The following is a 24,974-nucleotide window of genomic DNA, read 5'->3' as shown; positions in this document are numbered from 1 at the left end:
ATAAAACGCTATGAAATCAGAAATAATTCACTGTCTTGCGATATTTACACAATCAGTGGACGTTCAACTTGCCTGTTGGTTACAAGCTATCGTAGAGAGAAATCTTTAATTAATAAAATCTATAATCAGAATTTTTTAAAAATACTGTAGTATGTTTGATGTTAATTTAAACAAGGACAGGATCCATTAAAGGATCTTTTATCAGAGGAAGAGTTAGAGAAATGCAGAAGTATATGCGACGTCGATTTAAAAAAGTCTCTATCACTTAAACTTCTCAACTTCTCATATAAATTTTTATTCATTTATCGACTGCTCTGCTCGGTTTCACGTGTTAAGCGTTCCTGCTCCATACCCGTGGGTTGTAGCGTGATGTTTTATAGTATATTCATCAAAGGAGTTATCTAACGCCAAAATATATTTTCAAATCGGATTTGTACATCCTGAGATTAGCGCGTTCAGACAAAGACACAAACTCATCCCTTTATATGCCATAGAATAGAAAGATATAAATAGAATAGATACGCAACAGCCACCAGCAGCAAAGTCCTCAAACACTTAAGCATTATACCAAATCTAAATGAAACACTATAACGTAATATTTCTCCTATATACGATGGCGTATGGTTAAATTACTGTACCCGGGAGCCGTGAGAAACTGCGTAAAAAATTCAATTGTCACAAAATATTGCCAACAATCTTACGTCATAATTTTATATATATTGTTTTTGTTTACATTTCTGTTAGTGGGATACGTTTTTTATTTATTTCACATATTGGTGGCTACCAAGCACTCTCACCAAGCTATTCGGGTGTGAGTCTGCTCGTATCTATAATAATAACTGACCAAGCTATTTTATTTCAATATATAATTTTTTTTAATAAATTCCTATTATATTCATTTTTATATAATAAATTCCTATTAAAACTAATAAAATTATTATACATCAAGAATAACAATAAACTTCGACAGGTAATATTATTCGCATCGTAGATCGAGGCATGGCGCAACATGCCGGAGTAACAAGTTACATAAAAATACAAGTCAGCCAGCGAGTGGTTCAGAGCTACCGGTTGCTCCACACTCCGCCGTCCACTTTTTTATAGAACGACGTAAGTTTAAAAAAAAATACTTCAGACTTCTCTTACGGAATCAGAAATTAGGAGATGTACCTATCACTCGGAAGCGTAATGGACAACTCTGTACTCACTCCTCAATTAAAAGTTATCTGTTACGTTAAGTAACATAATAATGTCACATGTATTTAAATTTAAATTAAATTGATAATAATTTCTAACTCTAAATTTGTACCGTTAATAAAATCCACCAGTTATTAACAAAAACTATTAAACACATTTTAATCACTTATTAAAAATAATACTAAAGTCCTGTGACAGGGAAGTATTAAAACTCTTTAATGTAGGAGCATAATTCATAATATGAAAGTTGCCGTAACCGGGGCGTGCGAATACAGGAGGAAGAAATTCAAAAGGCCGAGACTTGAAAAACTGAAAGTATAATCAAGAAGTAAAACGTATAAAAACTACAATACGTTAGAAAAAACTTTCCTTCTATTTTTTAGATTGAGTAAGGTAAAGTTAATATATAAAAAATAACCTCTAGCTGGTTGCCATGTAATGGAAGCGAGGCAGTGCTTATCAAAGTGCCCTCAATTCCCTCCGACAGTAAGATACCATGAATATGGCACACTGTTTTAAACAAACGTATTCACTGTACGAAAGTATTTAACTTGAACTAGTTTGTATATAAAAACATATATACAGAAATGCAATTATATGTAATGACATATTTATAAAATAGAAATCAATTGAATTTTGGAAAATCTATGATACTAATAAAATGTCTAAATTGTTTGAAAAAAAAGTAAATATACCATATATAATTTTATTCAAATACAATTTTACAAGGTTTAGTTAAATTATTCCTTAATATTCAGTATTGGCCAGTGTTGTTATAAAAGAAGTCTACGAAAGAATTACAAATCTTTGTGTATTTTTTAGAACCGTTTAATTAAGACCATTTGGACTTAACTAAATAACTATGTTCATAAGCATTCTTATTCAAATTTAATTAATAGTTTATTTTCTTAACTCAATTATTTAATTGTGTCGAAATTGTACGCTTAGGTAGGTATATATTTAAATATTAAAAAATGAAACAAAATATTTCTTTTTAATAAGTAGTAATGCCTACTATCCTTAACGCATTTGACATGATAAGTAAGCATTGTAACATGATAAGTATAAGTCTACCTAGCTGCAATAAGCAATCGACATTCTTGGAACCGCTTATTATCTCCGCTGAGAGCAGATCGTAAACAGCAAATGAAGCGGGCGTCGGTCGTCGTCGGCGTCGGTGACACATCACATCGCCGCGTGATTCACAAGAGACCAAGCTGCGCGAACGCAAGAATCGCTGACGTCAGCTCGCGTCCGGGGCTTATCCTCCACTCCGTGCGAGAATACATCGAATTTGTTTATCTTATTTCTTAAAATAATTTAAATGATAAAAATGATGCTTTTTAAAAGACTAATTTCTATTAAATATTTTTATTTTTTATTTTGACTACTATATAGTATTTACAAAAAAAACTAAATTCTTTCAAGTGATTACTGTATAGCATGCATTGAATATCAATAATCGTTAGACTTAAATAAAACATTTACAACTGTACATTATTTTACAAAGTAACGTTACATTATAACTTAAGGAATATTTCGACGTTAACAGAATAGGACCCAAGGCAACGCGCGCCGGTTCACGCCCGTCGCGTTCCGTTCTCCGACCGCAATGTTCTGAGTTTCTATATCTTTTGTATTCATAACCTCCACATCACCTCGCTCGTTCGAAGTGTTGCGCCGAATTCGCTCCGCTGCTCACGACCTTCCGTAATTGTTTAAGCTGAATAAAGTCGCAAAAATTACGATATATGTAGGAATATTTTATTTATTAAAAACTCCTTTATTGTGTTATTGAATCTTAAATATTAAACTTTTCAGTCTCTTGATTTATCATACAGGGTTTCTGTACTTTCAACAATTATATAAGTAGATCAATAATAATAAATATGTATTCTTTATCTGGTAATTTTAAGTTAAATCTTACAGAATAATTTACAATAATAAGGGTAAATATGCCTTATATCTAGTTACCTATATACTTAGGTATAAAATTATGTATAATGTCCAATCAGGCGCGGTCGGAGGGATCATCATCGTAACCTTCTAAAAAAGACATTTTCGTCTTTCATATAAATAATGGTCCGAGATATGTCTCGGCAGTCTCGGCAGTCCTGGCAGTATCGCAGGACGAAACGAACGAGAAACTATAATGGAGCATTCCAAAACCACGGGGTGCCTTCCAGTCTCAGGAGGCTCATGGAGACATACCTTTAGGACCAGGTGATCGTCTAGGAGGGACAATGGGCGACTTGTTCGGCGTCAGGTAGACTGCGGCGACCCGTAGGTGTTGGTGGTTCTCAGCCCACTCCTGTGGAACTTCGGCTTCGACTGACTCCTGTGAACTCCCCGGGATGGTGATGGTATAAATATTTTCAATATAAGACTTAAAACGACGCACTTATTATGTTATTTTTAATTCAGATTTGAATTTCCATCAAACTAAACTTCTAAGAAGTCAAAATGTTTTGGCAGTTTAGTGATCTGTTGAATATGAATCCTATTATTATTTAGGACATATAAAATAGGTTATGTATCATAGTAGTCGTAATTATAGCTAGCGTATCCATTTGTGGTTTCCGTAATACCATTACGAAAATCAATAGTTTTTTTAGTACTAATACGGTAAACTAGCAGTACGTTGTGATCCAATATACAGGTCTACGTCCTAAGCTTCCTTTGTCTAATTATATTATAACCAGTTTTCAATGACTTAGTAACGATGATGTATAAACAGACACGTTTTACTTTTATTTCGAATTAAAAATATTATCTGTTGAAGATTTACCATTTAGATAATAGTTAGACTAAGTTACTAACCAGTTTTAGGTTATTTAAAATTAATTCGATTATTATAACAATAATAATTTCTAAAATCAAATCTGATCAAATCATTTTTAACGTGACAATAGCCATTATTGTAGAATAATGTCTATTTGTGGCTGCACACCTTTTACACTGTCTGCCACTGTCTGTATAGCAGCAGCTTACAAAATAAGTAATTTTATTTAATGATGAAGGGTCGAAAATAAAAAAAACAAAAATTCTACATCCATTATATTTCAACGTCATTAGTGGTGATAATTCAAATTAATACATTTCAGACGCGTTCAAAATCTTGTTATTTATACAAGGTATCCTAGGAAACTGAAGAACTTACATAATACTCAAGCTTCTCTCATGTATCAATTATCTCAATTTGACACTGTTCAGCAAAAATAAAATTGATAAAAAAATCTGGTTTGAGATATTGAATGGAAGTTGAGAGTAAATATTAGTAAAAAATCAGTCTACGTAAAGGAGCTTGGTCTCCCAATCAACGATGGTTTGCCAAATTGACCTCATTTCTGCGACCTTACAAACTAAAGGAACATAAATTTGGAACTTATAATTAAAAACAAAATAGTATCATTGAACACTATAGACAAAAAGTACCAATATGCATGTTACGTACACGTTACAAGTACTTCGAGATTCTGAGACACCATGACTAGTTATTTAATGTAGATTGGGTTTAATTTTTGATCTACAGTATAAAATTAAATTATTGATTGTAATTTATCATACCAATTATAAATATTAAAATAGAAATAAAAAAAATCACAGGCGGTTTATAATACATAAAAGTTAAAATACAATTTAACAATATCTGTGCGAAATAATAAACAATTCTACAGATCCGTAGTGGTGTTTAGTGACGCAGCAACCAATATACCATCTCCATTCAGTCGTTTCCCTTCTGCACCTATTTATACCATACTTACACAGCCCAAAAATGAATCACTTATTTAATTACAGTCTTGTCATGTCAATATCACAATGTATAAGGCAAACCAACGTTGAACGAGAGACGGTCAAGTGTTTTGGCAGTGTAAGAAAAATACGAAAATTCTGTAATGTGTACGTTAATTAAGATCACAATACAGTTAATACTTAGGAATAAAACTTACCTTAGCCAAATACGACAAGCGGTGACAAAATTGTACAATGCCTGCCTTGTACTCGCGCAAATATTAGTGATATATTTGTAAAAAGAAAAGTCAATAAATTGTATTCATAACGTATTTTTGGTACTATTAGCGGCCAATTTTTCAATAAAAAAATCGTTAACCTATAAATAGTTTCTTATAATAATAATATCAATTGAAGTAGGACCATAAAATCCTCCAACATACATTATTACAATATAGTCCAAAAACACTTGAATCCACACATCACAGGAACAGAGCACGAATACAAGGAATTAATCTAAAAAGCATCCTAACTAATTTCCTTAAAACAATCAATTGTGAAGGAATGTTCCATACGCTTATTATAATGTGATGAAAATTGTGCGATAACCATTTCATCCATCTCTTACGATTATGTAATTGTACTGTCACTCTTTACAAAAAAAAAAACAATTCGGCAAATTGTATAACACATCAACATTCATCTTGTAAGACACTCCACAGATAAGTAAAATGAATATAAAATATCTAAGCTCAATAAATTATTGCATAATAACCATACCAGGTCTATGGTATTAAATGACAATATTTAATTACAGTGTACAACTTAAAAAGCGTAGACATCATATATTTCAAAAGAATTCATTGATTGCAACAAATTCACATTCATCATGAGTAGAAAATATGCGTCACTTATACAATCATTTATCGCACTTACACATTTTATAAGTATTGCTTTACGTCGGCAATGTACAAAACAGTCACCGCGCGGTACATTTAATGTTCATTATCAATACACATATAAACTAGATAGTGATGTCAGCCTGGGAGCAGCCTCAGTCTTGTCAATCATCTGATGTGAGCCAACGCTTAGACGCCCAGAAAACACCTCGCCCGACACTGAAAACAGTTTTTATTTGCTAGGTTTAGCAATTTTGTAATATGTTTATTTATTCAAATAACACTTTGGAACACTCCATTGTAGAGTCGATAGAATACAAAAAGAAAACTCATCACTTCAATGCTCTAAGACTTCCCAACCTGCAAGTAAACTTCGTCCACAAATTGAACTGCCCGTTTTTGAATCTGGTCAAATTACTGATATTGGCGTTCTCCACCCCAAAAGTGAGCACAACTACATATGAGGGCCTAACTTCCACTATACATACCAGAAGACTGAATACGAAAATATTCCAGTATATTTTTCTACACACAGAATACGAGTATGAAATGTGAGTCAAAAACGACCAAGAAACCGTCAAACGAGAAATTGTTTTTTTTATTGCGAGCAGATTAAGCGTGAGTGACTACGGAAGGAAGCCATGGGTAAAGTAAATTAACTTACCCAATTTATGCCTCAGTAGGTTGCTCTATAAGTTCGGTGCGCTTTTCCTCTGTTGTAACTGTCTTTACTTTAATATCAGATACTTCTGGTTCCAACTTCTTTGATTCTTGACCGTTCTCCGTTTTCATAGAATCTCCGTTAGAGCCATTTACCTCTTTAACATTTTCAACTGACAGTCGCGAACTTAATTCTTCATCATTACTAGCATCTCCATTTTGATTCACTTTATCTGCTTCACCATTTGTTTTGCCATTTACTTGCGACTCATCTGTTGTACTTTCTTTAGATTTTTCTTCAGCCTTAACCGCGTCTACTTGTGTCTCAGCTACTTTGACATCACTTGATTTATCTTCTAATGAAGACTCGACACTCTTCTCAATTACGGGTTTTAGTTTTTCATCAGCATCTTTAATTGGTTCTTTTTCTTGTGGACTGCTCTTTGTTTCTGTTTTTTCAGGAGTAATTTCAATCTCAACATTGCTTTCCACTACTTTTTCATCTGAATCACAACTCGTTTCTGAAGAACTGGCTTTATTTTCTTTTGTTTCTGAGCTTTCTGTTTTTTCTTTATTTTCTTCTACTGCCTCGGTTTTTTCATCTTTTTTATCATTATTAATAATTGAATCTTCTTTCGTTGGTACTTTAGTATCTTCGTTTAATTTCTTATTATTCTCATCTTGCTGTTTCATTTCAAGCTCTATTTCCGACTCTAATATTCTTTCAACAATATCATTAGAGTCTAAATTTTCGGTCTCCATAGATTCTTCGACAATAGGATTTAATAAAGGTTTAAGTGGAATATTATCCAAATTTGTAACGTCTTGTACTTTAGATAAAATTTCATCACATTCTTTTTCTAAAACCTCACCAACATTCTGCAAATCTTCAATATCTTCCGCCGCATTAGGTTCCTCAACTACTGGTTCTATATCGTCAACAATTTCTGCCATGTCACCAATATTTTCTTTATCACTTATTTCCTCTATTTCCGTAATAATAGTAGACGTAGCTTCTTTTGCAATTGGTGTAGTTTTTTCATCTTTATTCTCTTCAGAATTTACTTTTGGCACATCAGATTTTTCATTATCAGTCTTTTCTTCCGGTGCAATGCTTTCTTTTGCTTCTTTTGTGGTTGCCTTAGGTTCAGTCTTATCTTTTTCAATTTTTTCTGTTTTTTGAGTCTTATCTTTAGACTCTTCTACCTTTTCAATAGAATCGGTCTCCATTTTTTCAGATTCTTCTTTTTTCTCAACTTTATCTTCTTTAACTTCAGTTACAATTGGTTTAGAACCTGAGGCATCGACATCGTTAGTAACTTCTTCAATGATAACTGGCATGGGTTCATCTTTAATTTTTTCTTCTTTTGTGGCATCTTTCACTGGTTGACTTTCTTCTTCAACATCCATTTTTTCTGGTTCTTCCTTTTCTTTATTCTTAATGGCAGATTCATTAGCAGCTGTCTCTGCTTCTGTCTTAACATCATAGCTTACATCTGTTTTAGGGACTTTAGCTGGTTGTTCATCCTGAAACAATAACATACAACTTTGTTTAAAAATGATATGTAATATTATTATTATTTTCGGTGATAATCAGAGGAGAATATTCTGGACAGTCTGTTGACTGATGAGGTAAACCTACAGACCTTTGTTTTTGTCTTCCAACAATTAGTGGAATCCCATATTGCACAAGAATGTCCATAAGTGATATTTAGGACCCGATTTGTTCTACCAAATTATACTTAAGTCTGAATTTGTAAATAAGTCTTCGGTCAACATGTTTTAAAAGAACTCAATTCTAATAAACCTCCTTTCGAAAATAGCTAGCCTCCAACCGACTAACTTATACGAAATTTATTAGAAATCTATCTAAGGTATAGTAGAAAAACAATCATTTTCTTGACTAAACATCATGTCATTTTTAAAACTGTCATTCATTATCCTATAAAAATAAAATTTAAGTCAAGAGTTTTTCATTTCCATAATTTAATAATAATACCCATATTTTCATATCACAATCGGATATTATTTCGATTATGATAGATATTCTGACATTATATTATAATATAGATTGATCTCAGCCCTGGATGTTTGCTATCATTCAATTTCAGGTATGGCAGTTACCCTTATTTTTTTTTACAAATAGAGAGCACGCACTGTAACGAGGAAACTTTATATCACATTGATCTGTACTTTGTTTCTATATTGTGAAAAATGCGGAACTCATAATACTGAAATTTTCGACAGCTGAATACTGAATTTTGATCGACTAAAAATCAATATATTATATATTTAATTACAATAGAAAAGCAATTGTTATAATTATAGTAGTATTATCAGTTAGTTAAAATTCCAGTAGAATATTTAATCAATAGCAAGTATATGAAATGAATCTTTATCTAATTCAAAATATTATTAAATTTTTAGTTTCATAGGTTAACAAATATTACAGTTTGTTATGTTAAAGACGTTTCACATGCATATTTTCAATTGCAGTTTAAATATTAACAATCAAATGTACAATACCTTTGCAAATTGCAATAATTATTTTATCCATATATAAATTTAAAAGGCATATCAATGCATTCAAATACATTTTTATCCAATTAAGTTCTGTTATAATTTACATATTTTATATTAATTAGACAATTTTAACAATTAAAATATATAATATTCTAATAGTATTTTATAAATATCATGCGCAAAATATATTAAAAAGAAGCTAATAGCAAATAATTGAGCTTAACTATACCTATTACCCTTAAATAAGGTAAAGCATAAAATTAAATATTTCGTGTAATTTTATCTTTAAAAATACATCTATGTATGTCAAAACACTATTAATGCTCAAGGCTATTCATGCGTTAGCATATAGCTTTAATGATATAAATAGCTTGCAATACCACTTCTTAAACCATAAAATAACTTCTATGAAAAACTATCTTATATAATTGCAAATAAATAAATCACCATTTCCCAAAAAAAATTTGGTAACATTACACTTTTTGAAATTGTTACAATTTTAATAATTCCTCTTAATATGATGTAGATTTATTTCATTTCTAAAGAAAACTCTTTGTTTTTATATTATATCAGAAGCAAATATGTACTTTCATAATAAATATATTTTATGTCAATTTCTTGCCATTACAATCACCAGTAAATCAATTTTTTTAAATATAAAAATACATTATTATTCATATACATAGTTTTATCATACAACATAAAAACAATGCTTTACACACTTTGCAATACGTAGTAGTGTTGCCTGATCCTCAATTAATCAAGGAAATATAAATGAAAGTCTGAACTGTCTGAATACGATTCATGATCATACTGTCATTTAAAATTTAGGACAGTCAAAGAATTTGCTTATATCTATTTTAAATGAAACAAATATTTAATTTTTATATTTAAAATTATTTTTATTATCAATAAACTGATATCTGTGGTAATTCTCTTACTAAAAATAATGCAGAGAGTCTGCCTCGTACTTAATATTTATTATTTTTTATTCTTGTTGTGGGAAAATGTGATTATAAATATTTAGTTAACATGATAACATTTTAATGTAGTAAATAATATAAAGCAGCTTAAAAAACAAGATGTTCAGCTTGTTCTATAAGCATGTAATTTAACACTATCTATACACTGTTCACTGTAGAATAATTAAAGTTTTATTGTATTATAGATTTATTATCCTATTAGATGCTATTTTTAATAGAAGTACATGCAGTTTTTTATTTAAAATATCCAAATAATCCAAAAAATGCTATCTCATTGAAACAATATATTATATATTATAGAGATTAAAGTAAGTTTAAAATCGTTCAAATGAAAACATTATAGAAATAAAAAAAACCCTATATTGGATACTATTTATTTCTTACAATTATATGTTAATTTCATTAAATTAAAATAATCTGAAAGGGCTGTAAGCTAGTTAACTATTTTGGCCATTGCTATTTAAAAAAATATTTTCCTTAAGTGAACAGAGTATAAAACTTTTTTAACATACATTGTTACTAGTATTGTCAGTACAGTGTAAATAATCGCAAAATAAAATTCTAACTACTACAACCAACCAAACTCTCATATTACAAAATGCAACCACAACCTTAAGATTCACAAGCTTTATACTAACCTCCATTCCCGATATAAACATATAAAATACATAGTGCATGCAAGCTGGCTACTGTGAATAACATCGTAACATCATCGGGGTAGCACCTGAGGATCGGTCTTGCGCTTGTTGGAGACGGAGAGTTGTGTGAAGGAGTGGATCACTGCAAAGGCCTCTGTAGCCTCTGCACTTAAAGGAGCATTGCCTTCTCGGCTGACGAGCGCCACGCATAATCCAGCGCTTTTCGCCGCTTCAGCTTCTGTAATTATTTATTTTAAAAAATGTAAGCAAGAGTTAATTCATGAGTAATATAAAATTAATATCATAAAACATATAGCACTATATATAACATTTATTTTCTGATATTAAATTCTAAGTTAAAATTCTGCAAAGTATTTGAAAAACTTAACAATTTTATTAAATTAATTTAAAATAACTTTTCCTTACCTTTATCGATATCAGTAAGGAATAGAATATCGGTAGCATTACAGCCGACTTTCTCGACAATAGAAGTATAGCTGGCTGATTCTTGTTTAGCTCCAACAGCAGTGTCAAAGTGACCATCAATGTACTTCAGCAAGTCACCAGCGAGTGATTGTCCAAACAAAAGTTTCTGAGCTTGGACTGAACCAGATGAATATATGTATATCTTTTGTCCATCCACAGAGTGCCATTGCTCAAGTGCAGAAGATACATCGTCATATACACTGTGAATAAGCAATATTTTCGTGAATTATCATTTTTTTTCAGTTTTAAATGTTGAAAGGATAATTAACAAAGTAAAAATAATTTATTTCACATGAAAGTAATAAATATATTAAATCGATAATTTAAGATGACATAGTATTCATCAGTTCATTTTGAAATATGTATTTTGATTTAAAAGGTTTAAAGTGTATTTAATATCACTTTCCCTTTGAGCTTTATTATTTATTCAAATGATAAAAATAGTAGATAAATAATTATTTTGATTTTGATTATTAAAATCAAAATATTCAAGTAGGCTTTACAAGCACTTTTGAATCGTCATTTAACAAACTATATTAACAAACTTATTTAAACATGTAAAAATGTATCCTACAATTATACAAATGATAAACCACAGGTTTATAGCTCACAGCAATCTCAAATGACACTAGACAACTGTGTGGGGCATATCATGAGTGCAAAGCACAAGTATATACAAACACATTAGCACTCTCTAGTCTATCACTTTTATATTTTGTGGGGACGGCAATATGAAACGACGTGCCTTTCTAGGCATGGGCATGCGTTTCTGGGCACAGCTATACCTTTATTGATCTGACCGGGACCTGATATATCCGTATAAGTAAAAAAAAAATAAGGCATTAAAATAAAATAAGACATTTTCCAAAAAGAGCAATATGTAGACTGATTGATAGTTACAAAAAAAGATATAAGGAAGATAAAATATTGTGAATAGGAAGTTTATATAAATAAATTATTATTTTCGTTCATAGCCTTGCCATTCAAGATAATATGAACTCTTAACCTCTAAATTTTATCTAAGAATATTGACTGTTTTAAGTTTTGTTGTAAAGTAATAAATAATTAATTAGATTTATACATGAATAATTTCCACTCAGAGAAATTTAAATTCAATTTACTAATAAATAATTGCAACAATTGAATGAAGCCACATATTCAATTAATATATAAATTAATATTTTGAAATCAAGAGCCACATAACAACACCCGCATTGGAGCAGCGTGGTGGAATATGCTCCATACCTTCTCCTCAATGGGAGAGGAGGCCTTAGCCCAGCAGTGGGAAATTTACAGGCTGATTATGTTATTTATGTTATAACAACTAATTAACATACTTAGACTTAATTTAACCTTATCATAATTCTGTCCAACATACTTTAGGGTTAAGTATGTAAATAAATAAAAATGTGGGAGCAGCATTAAAAAATAAATACATAAAGATATACAAACAATATAATATATAAAGTATTTGATACAGTTATCTATCGTCCCTTTTATCTCATCATATAGTTCTTGATTGATATATTAACAATAACAATTAACTACATCTTCAAGGCCCCGCTTTATTATTTTATAAGTATTGTCTTTGACATAATATAAAGTTAGAAATACTTACTGGCCCTTTATATCTCCCTTGTCATAGCCCTGCTTCCAAATAAGACCTTGCAATTGTTTCAGCGGGCCCACCTTTCGGTCAGACGACATCTGCCACTTTACATTCTTGACCAAACCCTCGATTTGATCTTCTTTTGATGCATCCTGAAATATTTTGAATTTTCCAATATTAGTAATAGACTAAATGAATAAATACATGTAAAAACAATTATTAACATATAATTCAGTGCAAATAGAGTACACATGAAGAAATAAACAATATATTATAGCTTAATTTACTGCTTATTATTGACTGATTATCCTTAACACAGGCTATTTAATTTAGCCGAGCTAGGATAGCCAGTACTTGACCTGTTTTCCTTTAGTAACCATATTATATTACACATTAAGTCTTTACTCATAGTGCAATCATGTAATAGTTTTATAGATGTTTTTTGTGTGAAATAAATAATAATAAAAAATATATATATTATTCAAAGATTAATTAATTATTATTAAGGTTTACAAATACAGATGACTTTCGAGAATTTATTTTCGAGGATCTTATACATATTTTAACTTTTTGATATAAAATATAATTCAGTAACTTAATATTTTTAACAATACTACTGTTGAACTCTGATTGTCATATGAAATAGACTGTTTGTTTATTGTCAATTTAACAAAATTATTGTTTTTTTATTTTTAGAGTTTCTCTTCATTTCCCTAATTTTTGACACAATAATTTAATCTCGTTACTTATGCTGAACAATACGGCTGATGCTTAAATCTGGCGTAGTAAGATAAAATGACACCATCCAGAGTCTTCAAAATTACCAGATTAAAAGAGACAAATACGGCGCACTATCAATTACTCTATTCCAACCGTAAGAGGAGAAAAGCTAAATAAACAACATTTGACAGCATATTGACGTGATATTATTGGTCGAGAGCTTGATTAATCTGTGATATTCACTATGGATTTACGAAAAAATAGCGCTTTGAACGTCGACGAAACTGTAATTGGTATTTTGGAAGTAAAATTGAAGTTGAAATAAGTAGTTTAGTGTAATAGTATTGTGTTATAAATAAAGATATATTTATCATAAACTCTTAGTAGTTCACAATATAGTCGAAATCTTAGCAAATCGCATGACATACCTAAATCTAATAGTTTATTTATATTTTTTTCCTACTTCCTTTGGAATTGGTTATATGTGTATATTCACAGGATTTATAAACAATGACATTTCTGTGAAAAAAGACGATAAAATATTTATTTAGCAAAATTTTAAACAGAACTATGTAAACTGAAGTGGAACTAAGTTTACGACTACTATTATATACTTTTTTTATATTTTTTCCGTATGTACAAAGTAATATTAATAATTGAACCACGTGGACCTTCGAGTAATAATGCAAATAACGTTTAATATTTTAATACCCCGTATTATTGATCTTCCAAAAGGTCAAAATAGGCGACTCAATGGAGACCCACTGCTAATATTTTTTACCACCAAACCCGGCGTGGGTTCATCATTATTTGTACAGTAGTTATTTTCAAATGATTGATTTATATACGATAATAAATAATAATTTTACGATATAACGGGCAAATTTTATTTTATTTATATTGAAATAAAACAGTAACATAACCTAGACGATTATAAAATATAGAAATGTTAGGCGTTTTATTGACTGACAATCTTTCTAGATTTTGTTTAAATCAATGGTCTTTACAGTTCATGGCCATAGGAATTGAAAAGTACAAAATAAACCCTCACCTCTCCAGGAATAGGGACAAGTCCTTCGACGCTCTTCTCCTTGTCCTCAAGCGCCAGTTTTCGAAGCGCACTCACTGCCTCCTTCACATCCCCGTTCTCCCATTCACTCTCCAAAAACTGCTTAACGTTTTCCTCTGCATACGGGAACAGCTTGTCCTACAAAGAGAAAATTATTTAAAATACTTACGTTCTACTTATGTTCTAACTATAAAGTACATTCTTGTGCGTGTTTAAAATATCAATTGAATTTAATTTATGACGCTTTGTACCTCAAGTTTAATTTTATTCATACAAGGAACTATACATATTTAGCTTGTATCTTTAAGTAAAGCGACTGTCGTGTATCTATCATTTAATTTATTTTTTATTAAAATATGTTTTAAATATAAATGCATAACCACATATTCAGACATTCAATTAACTAAACACTGTTTTTATTCCCTTTCCTCGACGCAAGTAAAGTTCAAGGTTTAACTGGTTGTTTGGTATCAAGCGTAAAATATTTTATATTCCTACAAAGATGACTTTACAAAACTAAATCCTTATTATTCTTTATTACAAATTAAAATGGGAAGATTTGGCTTTAATATAAGGAGTTTGAAAAAAAAAAAGGTATTTATTGTACATGTTATGTACCTTATTATAATAACACTTGAAATTGTTTATAAAATTTATTAATTATAACGATACTGATTCATAAGGGAACAATAATAAGTTTGTAATTCAAATGTTACCTAACCGGATACGATTAGCAACCAAAATACCTCCAACAAATACAACATATTTTCCCCACAAACCCTTGCGACCGTAAATTACTTAGTTACGATGAGCAAAAGTGTATGTTGGTTTATCCCTTTTTTGCGCAACAACAAATGATCCTTACTTTTTTTTGGTTATGTGGGTTGGTTTGTTGAAAAGTACTAACAAAATCGTATTTTTTAAATACTTTATGTATCAAGAGTTAATTTAGTAGTAGAAAGTAACATATTAACAAATTCAAAATTGCAATGAATTTTTAAATACAAATTTTCAAGATATTTGCTTTTTCACTTAAATTATAATGCTAAATATTGGTTGTATCTGTTGCTTTTGACTGACCCCAGAGTCATTGCTTTATTGATTTCAATAATATTCTAGTAACTTTTATATTAGTTTACGTTCGGAATATCGGACTGTGACATTTTGTTTTAGCTGTAGGGCTCTTCTATAAAGAAGATTCTATGAAGAAGAAACTGAAACTCGAATCTCACCGCAGAAAACGAGCGTAAAATGTCGAAGTGCTATGTTCGACGTTGACTATAATCATTATAAAATTTATAGGATACACGTATGAAAATGGTATAGCACCATAGTCGGTTGTCAACATTTCACGAGTGAGACACGAAGTGAATTCTTACAGAATCGCAACGCTGGACCCGATACATACGTCATTGGGTTCAGCTTTCGATTCTGCATTTGAAAATCAGATTCGTGCATCCATTCAAACATACATTTGCCAGATCCCAGAAGATAAAAAGCTTTTCCAAAACAGCTGGTTTCTGTATACTCAGTTCACCTTTGACGTTCATATAGGCCTCACGTAACATTATGTAATCCATTAGAGCCAGATAGCGTCATTTGACACTATTCATAAAACAAAATGGAGTGCTATCGCGATAAAATCTTGTTTACTTGCATCATTGAAAACTAGTCTACTTCAATGATGGGCCCTGTTTAATGTTCCCGATGAGTTTCTTTCATCGTTTCTTATTAGATTTTCTGAGCTGTTTCTTTCCGAACCGGTGGTAGAATTTTGACAATCAATAGGAAGGTTTCTATGTTGAATAAAGATATTTGAATTTGCTAAATGTTTATGTGGTATCAAAATCCTATTATAAACACCGCGGATTTTTTTCGTCGCGCTTTGACTGAGGGACAACTTTAAAACCTAAAAACTATAACTTGTATACTTTAATTAATTTTTGGTTCACGTAACTTTGTTGGTGGCCAAATGATTACCACACATAAGACTGCGAGTTCAAACCCGAATAAGGAGCGCTGAATTTTAATGCACTTAATTTACTTTTGTATTTTATATATAAAATACGAGTGGCCAGGCACAGATTGCATTGCAACGCCAAATCCAATCTAAACTATCTAATGACTCACTCAAAGACAAATAAAATCATAGAAATCGAAAGCGTATAGAAATTCAGTGACAAGCACACGTACAGAAGTACAGCGGTCACCATCATGACGAAACTAGTATGAGGTGGATGAAAATCTGACACATGTGTATCTAGCAATCTGCAATGCGTGGTGGAATAAGCTCCAACGGAGCGGAAGGTTTAGCTCAGCATTGGGACATTTACAAACTTTTATATGCATGACGGTCGAATTCATTGAATTTCATAAGAAAAATGCAGGTTTCCTCACTATGCCTTTACGGCTGAGCTAGAGATAAAGTACAAACATAAAGCTCGTGAAAAACAGAGGTGTTTGGCTTTCATTACGCGATATTTCGGTTAAATTTTAGTTTATTGCTATATCTGCCGAGTATTAGGGGCCATCTCGACACATCATTGTCTATATATTTTATTTGTATACCTTATAATACTTTGCAAATGTTTTTTATAGTTTATAACTAGTACATTTAATTATAAATGTTGGTAGATATTCACTTGGTGGTAGAGCAAGCCCGTCTAGATTGGTGCCTTAGTATTATTGTGTTCCGGTTCGAAAGGTAAGTGAGCCAGTGTAACAAGCACAAGCGACATAATATACTCAAAGTTGGTGGCGCATTGGTGATATGAGGAATGATTAGCATATCTTAAAATACCAATGTCTATAGGCAGTGTTGACCACTTAGCATCAGGTGGCTCTTTTGTTCATCCACCTACCTAGGAGTCCTAGGCTAGGACATAATTAAAATATACTGTACTTGTATGTATTATCCTAATTTCTTACGTTTCTTATGTATGGTATTGCCCCCTTCCGTACTATATTGTATACGAATATATCTATTTAACTATTCAATGTTATGTACCTTTTCTCTTCTTTTGTTATCATAGGTGAATATCAAAATCAAAGAGATGTCGAATATCCAACCATGCTGACACAATGAAGCGGTCAACTCTCAGTAAGGTGATGTAACACGATTAAGTTACTGATGACCTTTTTCAATAGAATTCTTTGATAATCTTCGAAAACCTATTCTATGAAGCAATAATGAAATAAGTGTGCTGATCAAGATTAGGTATTAGAAACGTTTAATATTGAAAATGATATATTGTCCTTTTATACTTTTCTTATTTTTAATTTAGGAGGTTTCAGGGTAAATGCACAATATACATACAGAATATTTAAAAATAATCCTTAAAATTAAAAAAGAAAAAATTATGGTGTAACTTCGATGAACTGTTTTAACCTAATTTCACAGAACTATACCCCCATAAACTGTATCGTACAGAATTACTTTCGGATTAACATCTAAATGAAAATGTCGAGATTGTCCAATAATCATACAAAAAAAATACAAAATTTAGAAATAGAACTGCAGTAAAAATTAAAATATTGCCGGGAAAATAAAATTTATGCATAGTCTCAACTTCGTCTGTTATTAGAGTAAAGTTTGAAATTAATTCTTTTTGTTTTATTTTTTCTTTTGCGATTTAAATTATTGTTGCCCATAATATTGATTATTAGTATTTTAAACTCAACAAAGGTTTCGTAACCATATATATGGATATTTCGTCTGAACAAAAAGCTCAAATTGTGGCATTGGCGCCGGGAAGCTTGGATTAACGAACAATTGCTAGAAATTGAAATTTAAACCAGTCTACGGTTTCTAGAGTATAACGAAGGTTTGTAAAGATAGGTTCTTACAAATGGAGACCCAGTACCGGCAGAGCTCGAGCAACCACCCGTCATGACGACCGATTTATTGTTTCAACTTCACTACGAAATCGTTTCCTCACGTCAGTTAACATCAAAACAGAGCTGAATGAAGTGCGTGGAGTAAACGTGAGTGCACGAACAATAAGGCATAAGGACGCGACAATCCCCCTCTTTTAGACCAGCAAGTGGTCCAAAGCTGTCTGCACCTCACACACAAGTTCATTTTAAAATTTACTGAAGCGCAATAGACCTCCATATTGTTCACCGATGAGTGTAGAACATGTTTAAATAGTGCAGACGGTCGCAGAAGACTATGGTCGACGTGGGGGTAGATATTGCTTTAAGTTGCGTTGAGGAGTGTTCCTTTCGGAGGCGGTTCGTGTATGGTGTGGGCTGGCATTTCGATGATCGGGTGAAAGGAATATGTGTTCATCGACATGGTTTGTCAAAATAGTAGAAGAGGTGGTTTGATGGCATAACGCTTTATACAGCAGAGGTTTTAGAAGATCACGTGGTACCTCTTACATGAAATTAATAAGTGAAAATTTTACTGTAATGCAGGATAATGCCCAACCCCACGCTGCTGCACAAGTTCGACAATATTGCGAAGAGGTTGGGATACGTACCATGAATTTGCACGCAGGCCGGATCTTAATCCTATTGAGCGTGTTTAGGACAGTTTAAAAAGAGCTATATAGGCGAGAAGTCCTGTGCCCACAACATTGGCAGCACTAAGAACAGCTATTTTACAAGAATGGAACAATATTCCACAAGACCCTTTAATAACCTTTGAAAACCTAAATATGTGCTTAAACTTGTTTTTTTTTATTGTAGAAATCAATTTCTCAATAAACAAACCAAAACAATTTTTGTTACGTTTATCGTTTTTGTCCAAAACAATGTAATGGTATCCAGTATACAAACATACACTTTATTATATTATACTACGCGGTTATGAAGTTAATAACGAATCAAACTGTACGTTACAATTTAATTTGTATAAAAAGGTTGAAAACTTGGTTAAAATGTTTATTTCAAAGGCGTCTTGAACATTGATGTAGATTATGAGTTCGTCATTGTATAAAAGCTAGACTTTAAATTACTAGATTACTATTTAAAAAACGAATTAATCATAAAATCGAGTTATAATATAATGTGATATATATTGTTATTTGTAAATAATTATGTTTATCTTTTCCTTTCAAAATGGAGACAAATTCAAGTTTTGGTATGAAAGGCAAGTACCTGATACAACATAATTGTAAACAAATATACGTTTAATTGTATTGATTTTACTTTAAATAAAAATACAGATAAACAAATATGATAATTTGCGCTGGTGCAATATTTTATTTGTATACGCATAAAAATACAGATGCATTCGCTATTCCCTGACTTGTAACAGTCTAAATGAGACCGCAACTCGCCACGATCGGAGATAGTTCAGGTCCAGTACCAACGGCTTTACGTGATTTTCGTACATGGGACACACAGCCAACCTCTATAGCCAGGCAACTACTCTTACTTGACAGTTCTTGAATTTCTTGACAGAAAACCCATTAATTTATTTTATTAATCTGACCCGGAAATTCGCCATACAATACAAGGCAGTATTGTGTGATGGTTCAAACCGAAACACAGCAACACAGATTATTATTTATAGTTATCGGTTGAATACTGTTTTATAGTTATCGGTAGTAACCGAAGGGAGTATTAAGAATAGCTAAAGTCGCTTTACACTTATCGCACGATCTTCAAATAATTGTTTGATTAAATGATTATCATGAAATATTCGTATCGAGTAACAAGAGAAACTTGTTCACGCTAGGCCGATTCACACTTGATGGGTTTATTGATACAAATAGAGAAACCGATATACAAGTAGAATTTGCATTCACCTTTTTGCACCTTTCCAAGCAAATATTTGTCCAAAACAATAATATTGAAGAAGCAAAACTATATATGATAAAATTCTTATGATGGACAAAGAAAACGAAATAAATTTTAATTAGTCTTCCTAGCGTATATACACTGGTACTTGGTATACAACAGAGATATTAAATGTTTGTCTTCTATTCATTTTTCAGGCCAATTGCAACGTGATATAATTTTATAAATGTAAATTCTAGCCCTTTACTATACTATACAATTATTTTGTCAAATAATTTATCATTTACTGGGAGATTATGCTTTGCCAACTTTCTTCCAATTGAATTGTTTTCATAATGTTCGAGTTGAGATAATATTTTTTTATGCTACGATAAAAGTATACGAGATGTTTCATCAAACATTAATATAAATGCAGAAATTTCTAATAATATTATAACACGCGATATATTAAAATTTCTTCTGATAAATTGGAATAATTTATTCGGAGCTAGTTTTGTTCGCGGTTTTTCTCCTGTGCGATTTCCCAATAAAAACCATCAAACACACTATCGGATTTGAATTATTATATACATATAGTCGATTAATATATTAATAATTACTGAACACGGAACACAACACTATGTATTACTGTTTAGCGACTGAATATATGATGAGTGGGGGGGTACCTTACCCAGACGACCTTGCACATAATCCTACCATCGAAAAAGTAATTATAATATTCATTTTAGAAAATTCAAAAGCATAATACAATTATATATTTGTTGTTTTGTAAAATTACAATTTGTCCGAAGACTTGTCAAAATCTGTCTCCTTTTGAAAAGTTCAAGAAGTAGACTGATAAATAGGTCAGAACTTCGTCTCATGTACAAGGGTATTAAAAACGTTTCACTTAAATTATATCCATGAATAATCAACAAATGTGGTATACTGAATTCGAACGTGCTATCAATAGACATGAGTGCAATAAGAAATATTAACCATTCCTTACACCGTCAATGAGTCGCCAAACATTAAACGATGACGCCCCGCGTGATGTGTGCTTAAAATTAAATTGACTTAGTCGCCTATCAAATTCGAACATAGAAATAGAAAATCAAGTTTGCTGCTTTGCAGAAGAGTTTTTGCATAAAGCTCTATCAGTCAATTAAAAAATAATTAATATAGTATACAAGGAATGCAATCAAGACGTTCTTAAGATACAAGATCTCCTCACAGAATAAGTTGATATAATATGACGAAATAATGAAAGGAAAAGTGACACAGGGTTACAATACTTTCAATGTGAAAATTTAAAGATCGAACGGTCCCACGGTGTCTGTCAGACCAGACATCGCTTACTTAAAGGTTGAACATTCTCTTTGAACTATGAGAATATTAAATATGATTAAAACGTTGAACTTCGTAAATTATTGTTGGTCTTGAAACTGATGCTAAATTGTTGAGAATTAATGATCATTGAACAGTAGATTAACTTAGGGAAAATTATAAAACCAAACCTATAATTTGTTTATTTTTTGGAATAAATGTTCTTGTGAGAAAATGTTGTGGTATGATAGTCAATTTTATCATATATAAGTAACGACAATCAGAACTCATCTAAGAGTTAAGGCGTTAACATTCTAGGTTGGAACCTATAAATATACATGTATTAACAGAACAAAGCATGAAGTTATTGTATATAGCATATTGGTGCTAAGGGTAGACGGAATCATGCACGGAGTTCGGAAATTGACAAATATTTATACTCCTGTGTATTAGAAAGCATGTAAAACTCATGGTTCCTGAACTCACTAACGCCGTGTCAGATTACCGAATTATCATAATTATTGATATTTGTGCACTTTTGTAGTTGTTTAGTCTCCATTGATAATGGCCACATTGACCGAATCTATCAGTGGGAAATCATCAGAGAATCAGTCTACAATCCACTGGGTTTGGTTAACAAAACCGATTTAAAAATTTAATCTTTATTTACATAAATTGCTGTAGGTATGGAGGTATGAAAACCAACTCTGTCGTTTAACATAACGTGATACGCTAGTGAAACTCAAGTCTACGATGCGGCATAATGGGTGAACGAACTGCGATTCGCTGTCCAAACCGGATAGCCCGCCTAGCCGACAGCCGACAGCCGACAGCCGACCGGCCCCGGGGCAGGGATAGCCACTTTGTTCTCAAGCGTTACGAGTATATGCTCCAATTATAGTGTTTATAACAAACGTCTGGACTTTTAATTATTACTGCAATCGGGTCAAATAATAAAAATCACCGTTTTTTGTTATTAATTTACTTTTACGACGTAAACTAAAATGAAAATCCAATTAATAAATTGTTCTTATATTGCTCAGCAATAATACTTATATTTTACTTATTCTAAATTACTACTTATTATTGTAGTCACTAACGTAACCTGTACAAAAAACCGAATGGCACTGAACACAAATGAGTGATTACTGTTTTAAAATGTCAATGCAATGACAGAATATCAACTAAAAATACTAAACACAAATTAAAAATATACTTCTTAACATCTCGAATCGAAATTCCATTATGGAATTGATTGAAGTCTATACATTTAGTTTAAGTTGTTTTATTAAATCAATTTTTATACTTTTTTAAAAAGCAACAGCCACATAGTTTATTTTTTTTTTGGTTTAGTGTCTCAGTTTAAAAATCGTATAATGTTTATATGTTTGAGTTATATATGATTCTTCTTTGTTGTAAAAAATTACGCGGCGCATTAAGGACAAACGTTAGTATTTACTATACTATCTATCGAAGAGTTCTAAAGGGGATACAAAAACCGAAAATTCTCCAAGATATTTGCACATCAGCTGTTTCATAATCAGTATGAAAAAAAAAATAAGACCGATATTTGTTTCGAATTTTTTGTTGACGTCATTTATTTAACTTGACGATAAAAAATTGTGATGATAAGTTTGTAAACGTCTGATTGACAGGTTATTCAAAATTGAAAGGCGTATCAGCTGTTTGACGACTGTGTAGTCTCACAAATGAAGCGGAGTATCGAAATTATGTCTTACTTTATTAGCTTACTGCTAACTTGGAATTGAGTTATATGTAGTCACGTTTAAAGTTAAATTGAAATTAAGCTTTAATGATTTTATTTCGAAAAACATTTTCGACCACCATTCAATAGAATATAAATTACAAAAGACTACAAAAATAAATTTTTGCATGTCAAAAAGATACATACATACGCAAATAGTATTTCACCATTTATAAAGTAGGTATTGTATAAAAACTGGACCCTGCCTAACCACGCGCCGGAATTTCGCTTTCGGCGGAACAGTCCAATATAATCATAGACTGTCTCGAATACATTTAAATATACCCCTTTACAATGTGGAAATAAAGGCTATATTGCAACAAACGCGCTTGTTGCCGACGGGGTTAGGGTAATCCGTATGTAATAATAATAAAATAATTCTTCAGTTATTTTATTAATAAAAAAATGTGTCAAGAGACATAAGTGTTGTAGTTTGAACACTATTATTATTAAAGTCAGAAATCATAATGTAACACAGTCCAAATAACAAAACATCAATTATTTTTTTGTCTCAGTCTTGATTTACTACTAGTATGACGAGTGCAAGAGAGACAGCTCTCTTAACCTGACGTTCGCTTGAAGAGGACAGTTAACTGTTCCACATTTTTTTACCAGCCAGCTGCGCCGAACAGCTGTTTATGCCGGTAGGCGTTGACTGTAATTTTATCATACACGTTTATTAAAAACTATATATTATTTAAATAAATAAACGTTTCTTCACAAGGATATTATATATCATTAAATATGATATATGAAGTATTTATAAATACTAATTAATTGTAGAAATTAAAATTATCAGTTATATAAAATGATGTCCACCACGTTTTTTTAACATAAGGACATCAATACTGTTTGTCAATTGAAATTGATGAATAAAAGAGGTACCATTTTGAATTTGTCCTCCATGTTGCGAATCTGAAAACGCGACCATTTTGCATTTCTCAGCCAATGACAAAACCTAGGAATTAAGGTAGAAAATATGGTAGGCACATAATACAAGTATGGAAAATAGTTCTTGCAGTTTAATAACAGAAAAAACATAAAATTATCACGTGTTAATACAAAACACCGGCCGGTAAATTATTTAGACCTACCTTAACAAAGCTGATCGATGTTGTTGTTCCCTCGATGTCTAAAAGCAAGATTTTGCATTTCTTTACGATGTCACCTATTTCCTTATTCTCATTAGCCATTTCTACTCAGCACTACCTTTATCAGGCGTACTTTCGTTACTATTTTCTATTTTTACTTGACTAGAATTTCTTCCACGCCACACAACTACCCCACACCACAGAAAAAAAGCATTGATTGAACGAGACACGAGAGCACGGCGTACTGAAGGGCGCGCGGGTGCTGGCTCGGGAGCGGGAGAGAGCGGGATGCATGCATTAATCAAAAGAGAGACTGAGATAAAAGAGCGGAAGGATGTAGCTAATATCAATGCATCCAACTTACACATTGCTTATCTGATATTGCCAGTAATTACAGGTTGATGCAAGACCGGACATCATTTTTATTAGTATTCGCTTTTAATATACAAATTAATAAAAATATACTGCCTTCTAATTTTTGGAATAAAATATTCGAAATTAGTTATCATATATTATTAAATCTACAAAGTAAGTCCTATTAAAGACATG

The 24,974-nt window shown here is 31.5% G+C and overlaps 2 protein-coding genes across 2 annotated transcripts in view; one reads left to right on the top strand and one right to left on the bottom strand.

The window, feature by feature from the left end:
• Positions 1 to 24,974, top strand: part of LOC113399382 (uncharacterized protein C14orf119) — a 292,988-nt gene that overhangs the window by 148,415 nt on the left and 119,599 nt on the right. The gene's annotated exons all lie outside the window — the stretch shown is intronic.
• On the bottom strand, positions 4,240 to 24,683 carry LOC113399371 (enolase-phosphatase E1). Its single transcript, XM_026638489.2, has 7 exons — positions 24,429 to 24,683; positions 14,499 to 14,654; positions 12,737 to 12,879; positions 11,059 to 11,318; positions 10,719 to 10,870; positions 6,493 to 8,015; positions 4,240 to 6,047 (listed from the first exon to the last, which is right to left on the bottom strand). Exons 1-6 carry the CDS (start codon positions 24,525 to 24,527, stop codon positions 6,498 to 6,500), a joined length of 2,328 nt encoding a protein of 775 aa, XP_026494274.2. The 5' UTR covers positions 24,528 to 24,683; the 3' UTR covers positions 4,240 to 6,047; positions 6,493 to 6,497.

Source organism: Vanessa tameamea, chromosome 19, assembly GCF_037043105.1.
Source record: "Vanessa tameamea isolate UH-Manoa-2023 chromosome 19, ilVanTame1 primary haplotype, whole genome shotgun sequence".
Classification (NCBI taxonomy): Eukaryota; Metazoa; Arthropoda; class Insecta; order Lepidoptera; family Nymphalidae; genus Vanessa; species Vanessa tameamea.
This window is presented reverse-complemented; position numbering and strand designations above follow the sequence as displayed.